Source organism: Natrix helvetica, assembly GCF_964273705.1.
Source record: "Natrix helvetica genome assembly, chromosome: 2".
NCBI classification, from domain to species: domain Eukaryota; kingdom Metazoa; phylum Chordata; class Lepidosauria; order Squamata; family Natricidae; genus Natrix; species Natrix helvetica.
Genome location: NC_138552.1, coordinates 173,409,311 through 173,425,677, shown reverse-complemented (window position 1 = coordinate 173,425,677; position 16,367 = coordinate 173,409,311). Strand labels below are relative to the sequence as shown.

The 16,367-nt window shown below is 38.9% G+C and overlaps 1 protein-coding gene across 1 annotated transcript in view; it reads left to right on the top strand.

The window, feature by feature from the left end:
• The window catches only part of SNAP91 (synaptosome associated protein 91), a 103,067-nt gene extending 86,919 nt beyond the window's left edge, over window positions 1-16,148 (top strand). Inside the window, exons 21-30 of the mRNA XM_081940234.1 lie at window positions 830-907; window positions 5,013-5,156; window positions 7,482-7,631; window positions 8,405-8,429; window positions 10,550-10,661; window positions 11,148-11,171; window positions 11,844-11,924; window positions 12,486-12,590; window positions 13,159-13,261; window positions 14,737-16,148. Of these exons, the coding sequence (XP_081796360.1) occupies window positions 830-907; window positions 5,013-5,156; window positions 7,482-7,631; window positions 8,405-8,429; window positions 10,550-10,661; window positions 11,148-11,171; window positions 11,844-11,924; window positions 12,486-12,590; window positions 13,159-13,251 (812 nt within the window). The 3' untranslated portion in view covers window positions 13,252-13,261; window positions 14,737-16,148. The remainder of the gene's footprint in view (window positions 1-829; window positions 908-5,012; window positions 5,157-7,481; window positions 7,632-8,404; window positions 8,430-10,549; window positions 10,662-11,147; window positions 11,172-11,843; window positions 11,925-12,485; window positions 12,591-13,158; window positions 13,262-14,736) is intronic.
• Window positions 16,149-16,367: the final 219 nt, after the last annotated feature.

The following is a 16,367-nucleotide window of genomic DNA, read 5'->3' as shown; positions in this document are numbered from 1 at the left end:
TTTAAAATGCAATAGAAGAAAGTTGGCTTGGAATTTTGCAGCTACCCCTTTTCTGCTCAGACATATTTTACAGATGGCCAGATGAGTGCATACAAGATCTTAAGAAAATGTGAACTGATACTAGGGAAGTAACAATACAATTTATTTATTTTCTGCATGGTTTATGGTGGAAGGGAGATCCAAGGCCTATATTTTGCAGCAGCACAGGAATTGAATGATATCCTTCTACAAAATTCTATTGGACATTGGACAGGGAATACTTACAGGCTCTTGTATCCCTTAAAGTTTCTATGCATAGATCTACATAGGCTTACAAAAATAGTTTCAAAATGGTGTAGAGAAATGAGGAAGAGAACATGCTCTTAGAAAGCTAGCCGTTTTCTTGGGGTCATCTTCCTGTGGAAAATCTTAACACTGCCATCACTTCTCATCAGTAGAACTGTCATACTTCTAAAATAGTCTGTTTGGATCCTTTTTTGGTTTCTTCTGGTTTTAGAACAACTTGCAGGGCAAGGAATGGCAGAAACTGGGGATGGAGTCAAAAGAGGAATCAGCCTGGAATCTCTATGTAGCCACAACAGACTTGGACAAGATAGAAACTCCAGGCTGATTTTTGTTTTGACTCCGCTCCCAGGTTTTGCCACTCCTCTTACTCAGTTACAACTATTCTTCAGATTGTTTCATATATTTTACCAATCATTCCTCTATGGTCTTGAAAATTATGTCATATTCATAGTTGCATTCTCCCTCCAAGTATTACATGGTTATATATTTACAATATCTTTAAATCCTATTATCTTTTATTGCTGCCTTATGGAAAAATCAATAGATGCTTTTGGAAGTGGCCCTTCAGAGCCCCAACCTGCAGTTTCAACTGCTTCTAGTGCTTCTGCTGACCTATTAGCTGGTAATGAAATATAATTGTGGTATTTTTAATAAAGGATGCGCATGTTTTTACTGCATCTTTTCTGTACTGTGACAAAAGGAATAGCCAATGAACCCTCACTAAGGCTACTAGACTTCCAAACTATAAGCATTCTGTGAAACCCATCACTCCAGGAAGCTATATTAATATGACTTTACATGATCGTTATAAGTATTAGTCACACTGCTTGCAGAAAATATCCTTAGTCATAATTAAGATATTGAGACACTCATGTATTCCCCCTGTTTACCTATTAATTTATATGGCACCATTCAAAGTAGATACATATTGGTGTATGCCAGAGATGGCGAACCTTTTTTGGTTCACGTGCCATAAGTGGGGGGAGCGCAGCGGGGTCGTGTGCAGGCATGCTGCACCCATAATGCAATGCACGACCCCCCAGTGTGCATGCGCGTGCTACAGGCGTGACCCCCCCATTTTTGCATGTTTTTTCCGCCCTCCCCAGGCTCCAGAGGCTTTATAGAAGCATGGGGAGGGCGAAAACAGCCTCCCCCCCGGAAGCCCTCCGGAGGCTTCAGGGACCTGCTCGGAGGGTCATTTTAAGTGCTCTGAAGGCTTCAGGGACCGTCAAGAGGTTTCCCTGAAACCTTCGGAGCGCTCAAAACGACCCTCCGAGCAAACCGGAAGTCACTTGCTCAGAGGGTCGTTTTAAGCGCTCCGAAGGCTTCCCTGAAGCCTCCAGAGCAGTCAAGAGGCTTCCCTGAAGCCTCCAGAGCAGTCAAAATGACCCTCCAAGCAAACAGGAAGTCAGTTTCCGAACTTCCGGTTTGCCCGTAGGGCCGTTGCGTTCCGGATGCTTCAGAGAAGCTCATGAAGCCTCTGGAGGGCCTCCAGGGGGGGGAGGCTCTTTTTGCCCTCCACAGGCTCCTATAAAGCCTCTGGAGCCTGGGGAGGGCGAAAAATGGCTTTAAGAAAGGGTGAACTCAGCTGGCCAGCTGACAGGGCAGTGCCTCGTGTGCACTGACAAATCTTCGCGTGCCACCTGTGGCACGCGTGCCATAGGTTCGCCATCACTGGTCTATACTATAACCACTACTAAGTAATGTTATGTAATTCGTAGGAATCTAATTCTTATGGTATACAGCTGTGTTCTAGATTTGAAAAAAGGCAAGCCAGGAAAGAAAGCACAAATTGCTGCTAAATAAGACCCTTTCAATCCAGGGTGCATGAACCAATTAAATTATATGACGTGGTATTTCTTATGTTAGTTCAGAATGGCTTTCTGTTTGTTTTCCTGAATGTCTGGAGCTAGGGTCCTCAACAAGACAAGGAATGGAAATTCACTCAGACTTCAAAAGAAATTCCATTTCTAGCTCCATAAATTTGTCATTGTTGTTACTGCTTTGAATATCCAATGAACACCCAGAAGAGAAGATATAAAACAGATTCAAGTTTATTAGAAAGCATATGTTCTGATGAACAGCTACAAATTAATTAACCTTTTATTTTATTTGAGATAACACAGTTCAGAAAATATGCTTGGTGGGTTTTTTCTTCGGTATGGTCAAAACTTGATAGTGCATGCTAATGTGTATATTGTTTTCTGTTCTGTCAGCCCTAGGTGCACCAAATTATAAAACTAAAGTCATGCATGCCAATATTGTTCTTATTACAAGAGTGCAGAGTCTTATAAGTCTGAATTTGCTTCCTTTTTCCCTTTTATCTTTCTGAGAAGTAGGAAGAGTCTTGCCTGAAATGTTTACTCAGATTACAGTTCTAGCCTGACTCAGATTTCTTTTATCTCAATGTTGTCTTGGTTGCAGCTCTTCCTCCTGTGCCTTGGGGTTATTCCTTCTGCAATTTACAGCAGGAAGGAAAAGTAGTTCATACAAACTGAAATAGCAGTTGTCAAAATGGGTTGTTGGTCTAATCTATGCCAAATCCGCCAACTGTTTACAACACGTAGGGGAAAAGAATGACATTAATTGCTGATCTATTGTGTCTTCCTGAGATTAATTTTTAAAGAATAAATGTAAACATGCAACCTTTCTACTACACAGATACAAATCTTATATTTTAAAAAAGCTAATCTGCTTTTTAAAATGTTGTTAAGGCAACATTTTGTAAACTTCAGAGAAGGGGTAGGGGATGACTTAAATGTAATAAATTCTTCCATTTATTTTTCTGAAATTCTTATTAACTCCATCACAATATTCTCAGTTTTCCCCTTTTCAACAATCACTGTTCTTATATGTTTGTAATTTGATACCCATTCAATGTCTGTGTATCACCAAGCTTTTAAGTACTCTTTTCATACCGTTCCCTTGCTTTTGTGTTCAATCTATATTTTTTCAGCATCCATTCTTGGCCCTTATCTCTTCCTGTTTTAGCACATTTACTTCTAAGTAAACAATTTCCAATTAGTGTTTTCATTTCTTTTGACATTCCCAACCCTTACAAAATTAGCAGAAGCGCACTTTTATGGATAGCCTTTTCACTTGTTTTGCTTCCATTCATTTGTAAAATACGTGCTACCCACTACTTTTCTATTGCTCAAAATGTTTCCATTTTGTCATGGTTAGAAAATATTTACTGACACACAATTCATATGTCTGCTTTCTGTTTTGCCACTTATATATCAGTTGTAATTGTTCATTCCATTTTGTCTATCAAACACTAAAGCCTTCACATTAGTACATTAATTTTCAGGCCCACACTCCTTATTGCAGGGTTCCCAACCCCTGGGGCGTGGCCCGTTCAGAACCAGGCTGAGCGAGCAATGAGCCCATGTATGAGCAGCTTGACTTGCACAAGTGGCAGGCTGGTACACACCTGCACAGCTGAATTTGTGTGAGCAGTGGGCTGGTGTGCACCAAGGTGGGTTGCTGCCAGTTTGGCCCGGTTTGGCTGAACTGGTAGTAGTATTCAGGCCTGGGTCGCAGAACCAGTCCTGACACCCCGAACTTGTTCTCCGGTGTCTTTTGCCATTGCCGGCATGGTTCTGCGTATGCACAGAGCAATTTTTAGTCAAATGCGCATGTGCAAGCAACGCGCCTGCATGCAGCAAACCGGTACTAACCGGTTCAGGAACCCACCCCTGGTGTTCACCCATGCAGCTCAACTTGCATTAGCGGTGGGCGGGTACATATCTGCGCACTTCGATTTGCGTCAGCAGCAGGCCAGTGCTCATTCGTGTGCAGCTCAACTAGCGCAAGTTGTGGGCCAGTTGCCTTTCCCGCCCCTTGGCTGCCAAGCTGTAAATGTTGGGGAGCACTGCCTTATTGTATTATACACGTATCTAATGTTTGCTGTAAATCATTTAGGTTTGCAACATATTTGCTTACCAAACTACTGTACATGACCCTGACAACACTAGACCAATCACAGGCATTCCTTAGATCGGTGATTCTCAACCTTCCTAATGCCGCAACCCTTTAATACAGTTCTTCATGTTGCGGTGACCCCCAACTATAAAATTATTTTATGTTTTCCATATTTTTTAAAATATATGTGTTTTCCGATGGTCTTGAGTGACCCCTGTGAAAGGGCCACTCAACCCCCAAAGGGGTCCCAACCCACAAGTTGAGAACCACTGCCTTAGATATTCCTATACATATACAATACATTATGTAACAAGGGGAACATCACACATCCATGGCTTTACTCTCTATTGAACAGTTCACTAACCTTTTCATTCATTCCTATGCATGTTATACTTCTGTTGTATGTTGTTTATTTTAGGAATCAACACTTTCACACAGAACATGTTTTCTTTAAATAAAACTTTCTCATTGATTTGTTTCTCAGTGAACTGTAGAAGAGTAGAATTCCGCAGGGCAAACTCCTTACCTGGCGTGAATCCACACATTTAACTTCCCAACTGCTGCTCATTGCCACACTTTATATCTTTACAGGCAGAATTTTGCTTAAAAAAAAAACCTCTATACTTTTCTGCATTCATACTTGGTGCCTTTTAGTTTCACTGTGGGAACAACAATATTAATGACATCAAGAAGAGGAAAGGAACTTTGTGTTTGTCAAAGCCAATTATAATGTTTTTCAGGCCTGTGGATTAGTTATTAGGCTAATAATTAATTTCTTTCTCTTTATTTTTTTAAAAAAAAAGGTTTTGGAGGTTCTTTTATTGCTCCATCTCCATCACCTTCCCCCATCACACCAGCTCAGGCTAATATATTGCAGCCCAATTTTGAAGCAGCCTTTGGAGCAGCCCCTTCTCCTTCCCCTGCTGGCAGTTCCTTCGATCCCTCAGGTGAGTGAAAGGATTCTTCTGCGCAGCTTTCGTCTCCAAGATATGTTACTATAATTCTCCCAGATGTCCAAAGTATTGGTTGTTTTTTTTTTAAATGAAAGCATTCAGAAACAGTTGAATATGTGAATATGAATATGTAGTATACTACTTTTAATATATAATTTTCAGAATAGTTCCTTCTGTTCAGTTCTCTTCCGTAGGATTTCAGCACACATCAAACCGAAGTGCACATATTCTGTATTTTTGCATGTGCTTTATATGCATGCCCATTTAAAAGAAACTCCTGAAATTGCAGATACCTTATTCCTGTACACTCAGCATATGCCTGTGTGGCGCTGCCGTTCTCCAGAGCCTTTCCCAAGCATGCATGGTACCAGAAATTAAAAATAAAGGAGGTCCAGGATATTTTGTCCTTTGACACAAGGCTTGACTTTTCATTACTGCTCTGTCGTTTCTGTTTGTGTCTCTTTCATTGTCTACTTCCATGCTGGGGCCTTGCTACAAATTTGCCTTTTGGGTGAGTTCTGCAACAGAAAGAAGTAAAGAAACCAAATAGTAGTTAGTAGTACTTTGCTTTATAGTTTATGCTTGCCGGAGCATAGTGCAACTCTGCTTACTAACATTAGCATGCATACTGTATCTGTTATGAATTGGGGTTACTGACTATGTAATGTTGGCCTGGATTGCAGTAGATAGCTCTGTTTCATTAGATACAGAGGGACGACATGGGTTGTTTTTTGGTATTTTTTGGGTATATGACCATTTGGTCAGCAACTGTTCCAGCATCCTTCCTTGCAATCATGTGATCACACTCTGGGCAACCCATTTGCACTTAAAGCCACAGGTGCCCCATGATTACATGCTTGTCATTTGAACCTTCAATGCCAATTCCTTCCTGGCTCGGGAATTCTGGGAGTTGATGTCCACCCTGTATTTTATCCATATTTGTCCATATAACTTGATGGTAAATTGGAAGACATAAATGTGTTTTGTGTAGGGCATTATTGAGTTTTTTGTGAAATCCATCTCAAAGCCAGACAACCTGATATGAATTGCATGGTAAATAACACATGACTATTGTGCTTCTATTAGCAGCAGAGTAGTAATGACTTTACCCACAGTAAATAAGAAGAAAGGCCTCCACCTTGTCCCATGGCAATATTAATACAGCCAAGAAGAATATTTCTCACTGGCAATAGATGCTGTAAACGTGCCCCCATTTAATAATATCTTCCTCTCCTAATGACATTTGGAGGAGATGATGGTTTATTTCTGCCCATATAGGTATGTTCACAGGATGCCATGGCCCCCCTGCCCCTATTTTACAAGAATTTCCTATCATCTGTGCCTTTTCCAAAACCCAAAGGACCAGTCTGGGGCAGATCATCCTAGAGAAAAATCTATGGTTGCTAAGAGTGACACAAACTTGAAAGTACATAGTCAGTGCTCTTTCCACTGAAAAAGAATTCCCACCCACTGGAATTTTGTTGAATTTGTCAGCAAAAACAATGCTTGCCCCAAACCTTTGTCTTTTACTTTACTTTCTCTCTACCTGCTCAATTTCTCTCTCTCCCTGAACTTGTTCCTAGAAAGCATTCATTAGTAAGTTGTAGTATTTTGCTGTCTAGCTTCCTTTGTTATGTCAATATTTTAATAAAAATAATCCTTACATAAGAGACAATTCTTTATTATGATTCCCTTCCAAATCTGTAAATCAGTAAATAATAATTAGTTACAATACTCCCACTTCAGACAAACCTGATGTAAGTCTTAAATAGCTAATTGGCTAATAAATTATTATTCCTTTCGAATCAGATATTAAAAACTCTGGTTCAAGTGTTGTGGAAAAAACCCAGAAATGGAATATGAAAACCTGAATTGATTTTAGGGGCCATACTGGATGAAAGTAATGTCAAACTGCCTTTTTTTTTTTTTACTGTTCCAGAAAATGGTAACATTCTCATTAGATTTATGGACACAATAATATGTAAATCAATTCTTCCATATATCGGTGTTAAAAACAAAGTGTGCAGTACAGCAACATGGACTGTTTTCATAGTTTAAAAAATTAGTGTTGTCTAATGCTTTGTCTTATTGTAATATGTTTGGAATTCATTTATTTCAGTGTGTTGGTCAAAAAGCATGCATGCCTTATGTTGGCATTACTTTGGCATTAAATTTGTGTGATGGTTCAAAGATCAGTAGTGATTTTTGTATGTTTTTAAAAGGTTGTGAATTCTCCATTTAAGCTTCTGTTTATTACGTGAAAGCTTAGTTGTCTGAACAAGTATTTTTCCTAATCTATTGATTTTCTTAAATCTTCAGTGTTTGATGGCTTAGGTGATCTTCTTATGCCCACTACAATGCAAACCGGTCAGTCTTTATCCAGTGGAGGCACAGCTACTGGTTCTGCTTCAGCTGCTACCAAACCAATTGGAAGTGATCTTGACTCCTCCCTTGCAAACTTAGTAGGAAGTAAGTCAGAGAAACTATTAGGTTTTGACAGTGATTTTCTTTTTATGACCGTTGATCTTTTACACATTGCATCAATTCCTGAGTTCAGTTACTATGTTTTGAAGGGTGTATGTCTTCCCTTATGTGGGAGGACAGTGCAGTTGTGTTACAATTTAGGTTGTTACAGAAAGTTCCTTTTCTCCTCCTGAACTTTTGAGACCAAGGTGCATCATGTTTTCATGTTGCTCAGTCCAGTTAATGGACATTCTTTAACAAAACATATTTTTTATAGTATTTATAGTTAGGAAAGTAATCAAGACAGTTGTAACCAAGTAAAGTAATCAAAAAAGTAATCATGCAAGTTGAGGCACTGGTGAAATTCACTTTTTTTTTACTACCAGTTCTGTGGGCGTGGCTTGGTGGGTGTGGCAGGGGAAGGATACTGCAAAATCTCCATTCCCTCCCCAGAGGTGGTATTTACCGGTTCTCCAAGCTACTCAAAATTTCTGTTACTGGTTCTTCAGAACCTGCTGAATTTCATCCCTCAGTTGAGGTCTAGATCAGGTAGAGTTTTGACATCAGTGACTGAATAAGAAAATTTTCAGAGATATAATGTAATTATATATTAAATTAAGTATAACATGATATAGTTTATTATAATTTTAGATAACTGACTGAATGCTGCCTAAGTCAGCTAAACATGAGTTGCATAGTGATTTGGTAGACAAGCATGTTATTTCTTACAATCTACTATCATACGAAACAATTTTTTAAATTCTTGGTTTCTTTTGCAGATCTTGGAATTACCGCAACAAAGAAGTAAGTAGCTGGTTAATTCAAAGTCCCAGATAGTTGTGTATTTCCCTTCTGTACTTTCTAGCATAATACTGTAGTCAGTATTTTATATAGTCCCTATATAGCCTTTTGATGGTGGCGCTGGTGATTAATCGTTATTATACATTTAATATTGCAAAAGGTAAAATGAATTTGCAAAACAGTTAAAATTTTATTTTTTTTTACAATCCAAAATATCAGATTTTACAACATAATGTAATATCCCCACAATTTCTTCACTTTCCTAAAAACCAAGTGTAAATTACAGATATTCTCAACTTACGACCACAATTAAGCCTGGGATTTGGGACACAGTCAGCACTCCTTGTTGTGGCCATCAAACAATCACACAGGTTGCTAACTGGACAGAGTCCAATTTGTCAGGCATGGGGTGAGTGGGGGGGAAAGACCCTTAGAGGTTCCGCTCAGGAGCTGAACATCTTCCCTGTTGAAATCCAAACAGTATTTTCATATCCTCATGGAGAAACACTTATGCATGGTCTGCACTAGCCTTTTAAGTCCTTTCCCATCCATCTGAAACACCCCAGGCTCCTTATCTTATTGCACTTCCTCTCTGTTCCCTGCTTGGATTTTGGCTCCCTCTCTTTTCTACGTTCTGCCCTAGAGATCTGCATGCCAAAGGATGTCAGCTCCTCTGTGTGGATAGAAGGGAATTCCTTCAGCAGGATGCAGAATGGAATTCAAATCTTCAGGATCTGAACTCCAATTCTGTACCTTGGGGAGGTTCTAATCTCTCCTCCGCACACAGTTCTAATCTCTCCTCCTCTTTTGCTGGGGTGCAGAAATGGACTTCAAATCATCAGAATCTGAGCTACATTTCTGCAGTCTGCAGATGTCATCTCCATGTGCCCAAGGAAACTCCTTCCATGGGGTACAGAAACGAAGCTCAAATGATCAGGATCTGAGTTCCATTATTCACCTCACTGAAGCAATTCAGTTGTCCTTGGGTGGCAGCTCTTTCTGCCAGTCCCCCGAGACTAGAGAGAATCCTCTTGACAGGCAGCAGCAACCTGCATCCTTCTCTGTTGGCTTCCCCAATGACTTTCTGGGAAAGCCAGCAGAGAAGAAATGCAAATGGTGAACACGTGATTGTGGGTGTCTTGGCAACTGGTCACAAGTGCAAACAAGTTGCCAAGCACCCAGATTGTGATCAGGTAACTGCGAGGATGATGGCATGACATTTTACAACAGCCAAAAGTACTTTATGGGCTATAAGCAGGGGTGAAATGCTACCGGTTCTGACCGGTTTGCTAGAACGGGTAGAAAAAAATGCCAAAGTTTGCCCCAACCAATAGTAAAAAAAGCTTTAAAAAGTGGAAGAAAAAAGATCCCGTGACACTCAGCTGTACTGCACGATCTTTGGCACCTTTTTTCCCACTTTTTAAAGCATTTTTTACTAACGGTTCAGGTGAATAGGTAGTAAAAATATGCTTTAAAAAGTGAAAAAAAAGGTTCTGACGATTGTGTGACTCACAGCTGATCCGCGCAATCGTCAGAACCATTTTTTTCATTTTTAAAACATTTTTTCCTACCTATTTGCCCGAACCAGCAGGAAAAAAATGCTTTAAAAAGGGGGGGGTTGGCCACGCCCACCCAGTCACATGACACCCCCCCACGCACACACACCAAGCCACGCACACAGAACCGGTAGTAAAAAAAAATTAGACTTCACCACTGGCTATAAGGCACCCTTTCTGAGGCCTTCATAACTTAAAATGGTCATTAAATGTCTAGTTCTAACTCCATAACTATCTCTGTTCCTGAATAAATAATGAAGAGGCACAGCAATGCCTCTATATACAGTACTTAATTAATCCAGATGCATGATGCAGTTTCTTCTGTATTGTGGAGTGCAGTTAATGGGTATCAAATTCTCTTTGGTGCTTGCCATTCAAACACTTTACAAATTGCATGTCGTAATTATGCCAGCAAGATTATGCCAGCAACCAATTTCATTGTATTTAAGTACAATGACAATAAAGATTAAAGATTATACTTAAGATTCCAGCCCAGAACTTTGCTATGGTTGCAATTCTGTTTAGCAATAAGTTAGCACTTGTATTCTAAATCATTCTAAATCTTAGGGGAGACCTTCAGTGGAATGCAGGAGAGAAGAGGTTAACAGGAGGAGCCAACTGGCAACCAAAAGTAGCACCTGCAACATGGTCATCTGGAGTTCCTCCGAGTGGCTCCTTGGTATGTGGAGATAACTGCATATTTCATAGATGTACAAAATTCCGTGTGAACATGATTGCTAAACTATTGGGACACAGTTAGTATGTCAAAATACAGCCAGATATTAAAGTTTTGACATCCAAAATTATCAGCATCATTTGTCTATTCCAAAACTATAGTTCTGATACGTTTTTAAGGAAATGGGAGTCCCATCCTATTATTGTTATATGTTGCATTGTTATCTTACTGTTCTAGTAGTGGAACACTTCCTCATTTCTCAAATGATATGTTTTGAGTTTGTTTTGCAGTTTTCGTATAGTTTTGGTTAAGCATTTATTTTCAGAGTTACGTTCTTTTTACAAGCTAATAATAATAATAATGCAATAATGACATTCCAATAGGAAATATTTTGACAAAAGACTATAAAATATTAAATACTGTACAGTGTAATGATCTTTCCAGGCAAGGAAAGCAATACACTAAATGCAAGTTTTTTTTTCCTACCAGAAAGGTTGGGCGATTGTTTTTTATGTAAGTAGCCTTTTGTTATGAAGTTGTACTAACTGAGAGAGACCTGGCTACTACCAAACTAATGCAAAATTTCTTTATTTTTACAGTCAACCTAAACTTGTGTTACTAATTTGCAAATAACCGTTGCATCTGTAGATCAAGTTATTTTCTGCTTGATAGGTATTTCCGGGTATTTTTTTCTTTCTGTGCAGTGAAACAGAGGGGCAGGAGTATTTCTTTTAGATATTTTATTATCTTCATTCATAAGGAAAAGGTACAGTCATTTTACCCTCTGCTGAATAGCTGCCTTTTAGCCACATTTTTCAACCCCAGGTACATCCTCAGGACATTGTTCAAATGTAGCTCCACATAAAAGGTATTGGAATAATCAAAAAAACAGTTTGATTCCATTAAAAAACCAACCTCCTGTGTTTGTCGTTTTCAACATTTTTTGTATGTCTAATAAGTCTAGCTTTTTGCATCGCATAATTTATTAAATGAAGCATTTGCAGTAGGATACAATGACTGCAGTGAACTGATTTGATGCCGCCTTAATGGTGGCGGTCTAGAGTTCCCTAATAAATGCTGAAAATTGTGCCATTTGACAATTAAATACATGAGGGCTTTTAAACTGTTTTTATATGTATAAAATTTAACCAGTTAGTGATTTATCTCTATTGTTCCAATCTCTAGACAGGATCTGTGCCTCCAGCAGTTGCTGGCCCTCCTACATCAGGTGCCGCTTCTCCACAAACTGGATCAGGATTTGGGATGGTAAGGATTGACTCAAAGAATGATGGGAGGGGGAAAGTACTACTTTCCACTTCTCCAAGTGACTTCTTCCTCCTTTATACTGGCCTTTAAAAAAAATCTCAGTAATCTTATCTGGGAAAATGCAATTTGAATAACTACTGGAGATACCACTGTAGTTCTTCCTGGAAAATAGTATTCTTTTTCCCAACTATATTTTAAGGATTTATCTCCAGAAGCTTATTTTCTGAATATTGTGGCCAAAATATATGCTTTTTCCCCAGGAAAAATGTGCATTATATGTTATCTCTTTCTGGAAAAAAAAATTTATACAATGTATTGTGTACTGAAGGATGTATTCTTCTGATGCAATGTTTATAGTCCAGTTTCTGGAATTTCCAGCTGACATCTTAAGTTAATGTACTCTACTCTGAGATGCATATAGGTGGAAATGGGTTGACACCTGAAAAGACACCTAAAATATGTACGCGCACACACCAATGAAACATGCCTATTTTATCAAGAGGGTTTTTTGATTAAAAAATGGCATCTCTTAGACATTGTTTGTTCTCAAATCATTTCCAGCAGCCTCCTGGAGCTGGTGTTGGGATGATGCCACAGCAGCCTCTTATGTATGGACAACCAATGATGAGGCCACCATTTGGAGCAGCTGCAGGACCTGGTGCACAAGTGAGAACTTGCCTGGTTTTGGAGAAAACAGAAATTTTATTTTTTCTCCTTTTTTGTTAAGTCATATAGGACAATGTTCTAACTTATTTCCTTTTTATTTCTGGAAGGCATTCTAGTGTGACATGTTATTGTTTTCAGTTTATACTATCAAGACTTTTCAAAGTTACAATATGGATTTTGTGTATTTGTTTAGTTTTTAATTTTTAATACACTTCTTTAAAAAAAAACTACTTCTTAAGCTGCTTTAACTATTAAAAGTATGCCACTGATCCAAAAATGATTCCTGCTCCCAGTGAATGTTCAAATTTATTTATTTATATTTCATACTTCTAAACCTCTCACCTTCCTCAAAGGGATATGATAACACGATAAAGCGATTTTATTTCAGTTTTTATTTATTAATTTAAATATTGAACATCACAATAGTTCTCGTATTCATTCAGTGGGACATAGCAGAAGCCCATATTTGTGAAGTGCATATTAATTTTGGTTAGAGATGGATCGTAATACTTATATATATATTTTTCTTTTGTGCTCTTATCCCTCTGGAATAATGAAAACTATTAAGGTTTCTCCAAGTCCAACACCCGCCACCCAGAGTCCCAAGAAGCCTCCAACAAAGGACCCACTAGCAGATCTTAACATCAAAGATTTCTTATGAGCTATTTAAGGTATGGTTTTCTTCTTCCATCGTTCCCTCGAATATATTCAGGCTTGTATTCTCCTTTATATTTCACAGGGGATGCTAAGAATTTGTTTTGATTTGAATTATGTTAATTCAGTGCAGAGCTTGCTGAACAAACAGCTCACATGATGTAGTGGTTGAAGGGTTGAACTAGGACAGAAACCACCCAGATTCATGTTCACACTCCGTCATAGAAGCTCACTTGGAGGATCTGGTCGCCACGATGTAGAAAAGATGGGGAGACTCTAGAAAGAGTGCAGAGAAGAGCAACAAAGATGATTAGGGGACTGGAGACTAAAACATATGAAGAACGGTTGCAGGAACTGGGTATGTCTAGTTTAACGAAAAGAAGGACTAGGGGAGACATGATAGCAGTGTTCCAATATCTCAGGGGTTGCCACAAAGAAGAGGGAGTCAAACTATTCTCCAAGGCATCTGAGGGTAGAACAAGAAGCAATGGGTGGAAACTAATCAAGGAGAGAAGCAACTTAGGAGAAACATCCTGACAGTTAGAACAATTAATCAGTGGAACAGCTTGCCTCCAGAAGTTGTGAATGCCCCAACAAGCCTTTCAGAAGATGTTGGATAGCCATTTGTCTGAAACGGTATAGGGTTTCCTGCCTAGGCAGGGGGTTGGACTAGAAGACCTCCAAGGTCCCTTCCAACTCTGCTATTGTATTGTATTGTATCTCTTTTGTCAGCCCATTCTGCTTCACAGAATGATTATGCTGGAGAGAAGAAGACTTCCTATAAATCCTGAGCAAGTGACAAAGTTTGCACTAGGCAGCGAAAACTATGAACCTTAAAAGCAGCAGTATCTTTCCCTTCCCTGGCTCTCACACAGAAAATGCAGACATTCATGTACACTATGCAGCGTACTTCAGGGATGGTATTCACTTACCTTCCCTACCAGTTTGCAAATGTGAGTGAGCGTGTGCCACATCTGCACATGCGCTCTGCGTCCGCGCATGCGCTTTGCCCAAAAAAAGGGCCTAAATGGGATGCCGTAGAGCCGAGGTAGGTGGGCGGAGCCAACCATGATTTCCTGTTCGGGCAAATCTGTCAGAACCTGCAGAATTACCACCTCTGGCGTACTTGTTATCAAACTTCCCTATTTCTCCTAACCACGTCTCCATTTCAAGAGTTGAATTTAAGCACTAGATTAGTATCTTGAATCAAATGTTACAGGTCTGCTGCTCTCTGTGTGTATGTATATGTGCCAAAGGCAGAGAATGATATGTGTATTAAACTTCTTTCTATAGATTAGATGTGGAAGAAAATGTGTTTCCAATTATTTTGCATCTTAGGGGGGGAAAAAACAGAGCATTACATAGCTGAGGGAAAGGAAGGTTGTATCATCTGTCGTCTGGCATATAAATCAGATTATGAAACTGAATTTTGAATGCCTGTCCCTTAAACTTTGTAACACTTCTTCCCCCCCCCCTCTTTTCATGATTGTAGTTTTGTGAAAGGATAAGTGAAGATGCAAATTTGAAATCTGCAAACAAGAATTTTGTTGCTCAGAATTTCCAAGTGAGCCACCAGTACCAAACCCAGTGCTTACTCAGACTTCTCTCCTACTTCCAAAACGTGTAGCACAGCTGTGAAAGTGATCATAGGAATGTGTACTATTTTAGTTGTTATCCCTTCTCTCTCTCTCTCTCTCTCTCTCTGTTTGTGTACTTGGGTTATAATTTATGTGTTTCTCAACTTAAACATTGGATGTATGTTTCTGATGCCTTCTTAGTGCTTTTCTGAACCAATCCATTAGGAACAGATTATGCAGCTGTTGTGTGGTGAGCCATTTGGAGCGATGTGTCTGTGTTTCTGGAGGTCTTAATGTAAATAACCTCGGCGACCCTCTAAATTTTCTCTTCAAATCCAGTTTCCTTTGCGTATCTGTTATACAAAACAATATTGTGGTTATATCGGGTAGCAAGAAGAACACTGTCAATCCTTTTTTTTTTAAGTGTGTGGAATGTAATTTTTTCCCCAAAGCAAGATTATTATCAAATTTGTTGTGGGGTACATTTTAATTTCCTGACATTCTATCTTCTAATATGAATGAAATTCATATTAATAATCTTCTATCAAGTTACTTGACAAAGGCTGTTAAAAAAAATCCCCCACATAAAAATATTTTATCAGATTTCTTTAAAAAACATTTGCCTTTTATTTTCATTTTAAAACCATCATATTTATCATTGATATTTAAAATGCACTGAAAACAAGTAAAGGGTAAGTTTCTTGCCATACAATTCAGAAAAATCAAACATAACAAAAGCAAACTCCTTTAAGTTTGTCGGGCTACTTCGGCTGCCCATTGTTTCCAGGGGCAAATCATGAATTTTCCCCCCTTTTGCTTTTATGTACATCTGTCAGTTTTGTTCTTCTCTGTACATATCTTAGATTAGTGTTTTTCATCCTCCTACAACACTATGTATTTTCTGTACTGTTTGTGATTAGAGGTCACACTGAACCTGAATTATGCCCTTTACCGTAAACAAAAGTGTTCTTTTATCGTTTTAGTTTGTTCTCCATACTGTGTGTGCTGATGGCTTAGCTTAAGATTTTTGACTTCTTAATAAGGTCACTGTTGATCAGTGTTACAAGTGGCTTGGCAGCTCTTTGTTAAAGCATATTAGGTTGGAAAGATGTTCATCTAAGTCTTTCAAATTAATATTTAATCAACATGTGGTACCATTTTTAAAAAGTGGTTGTATATTGTGGGGATAACATACCCTGTAACAACAGAGAGTTAGAGAGAGAATTTCAAATGGATTTGCTTTGTATTTTGGTTTGAGGAAAACCCAATGCATGTATACCCTCTGAGATGCAATAAAACACCTTGATCAAAGTAAATTCAAAATAAAGTGGTCTCTATTTTTTTTATTATCCAGTTTATGATTATAGTAGAGCAAAACTGCACTAGGATTGGTTTACAGAGTTTAATGATTGTGGTCTAGAGAACGGGTTTCTTGATGTTTTGCCAGCAACTGTGGTATCCTCAGAGGCAAAGAGATCTGTTAGGCATCTAAGCAGGGACACCAACCTGCACCAGTCAGAAACTAGCTCAGCTAAAAGCCAATCAG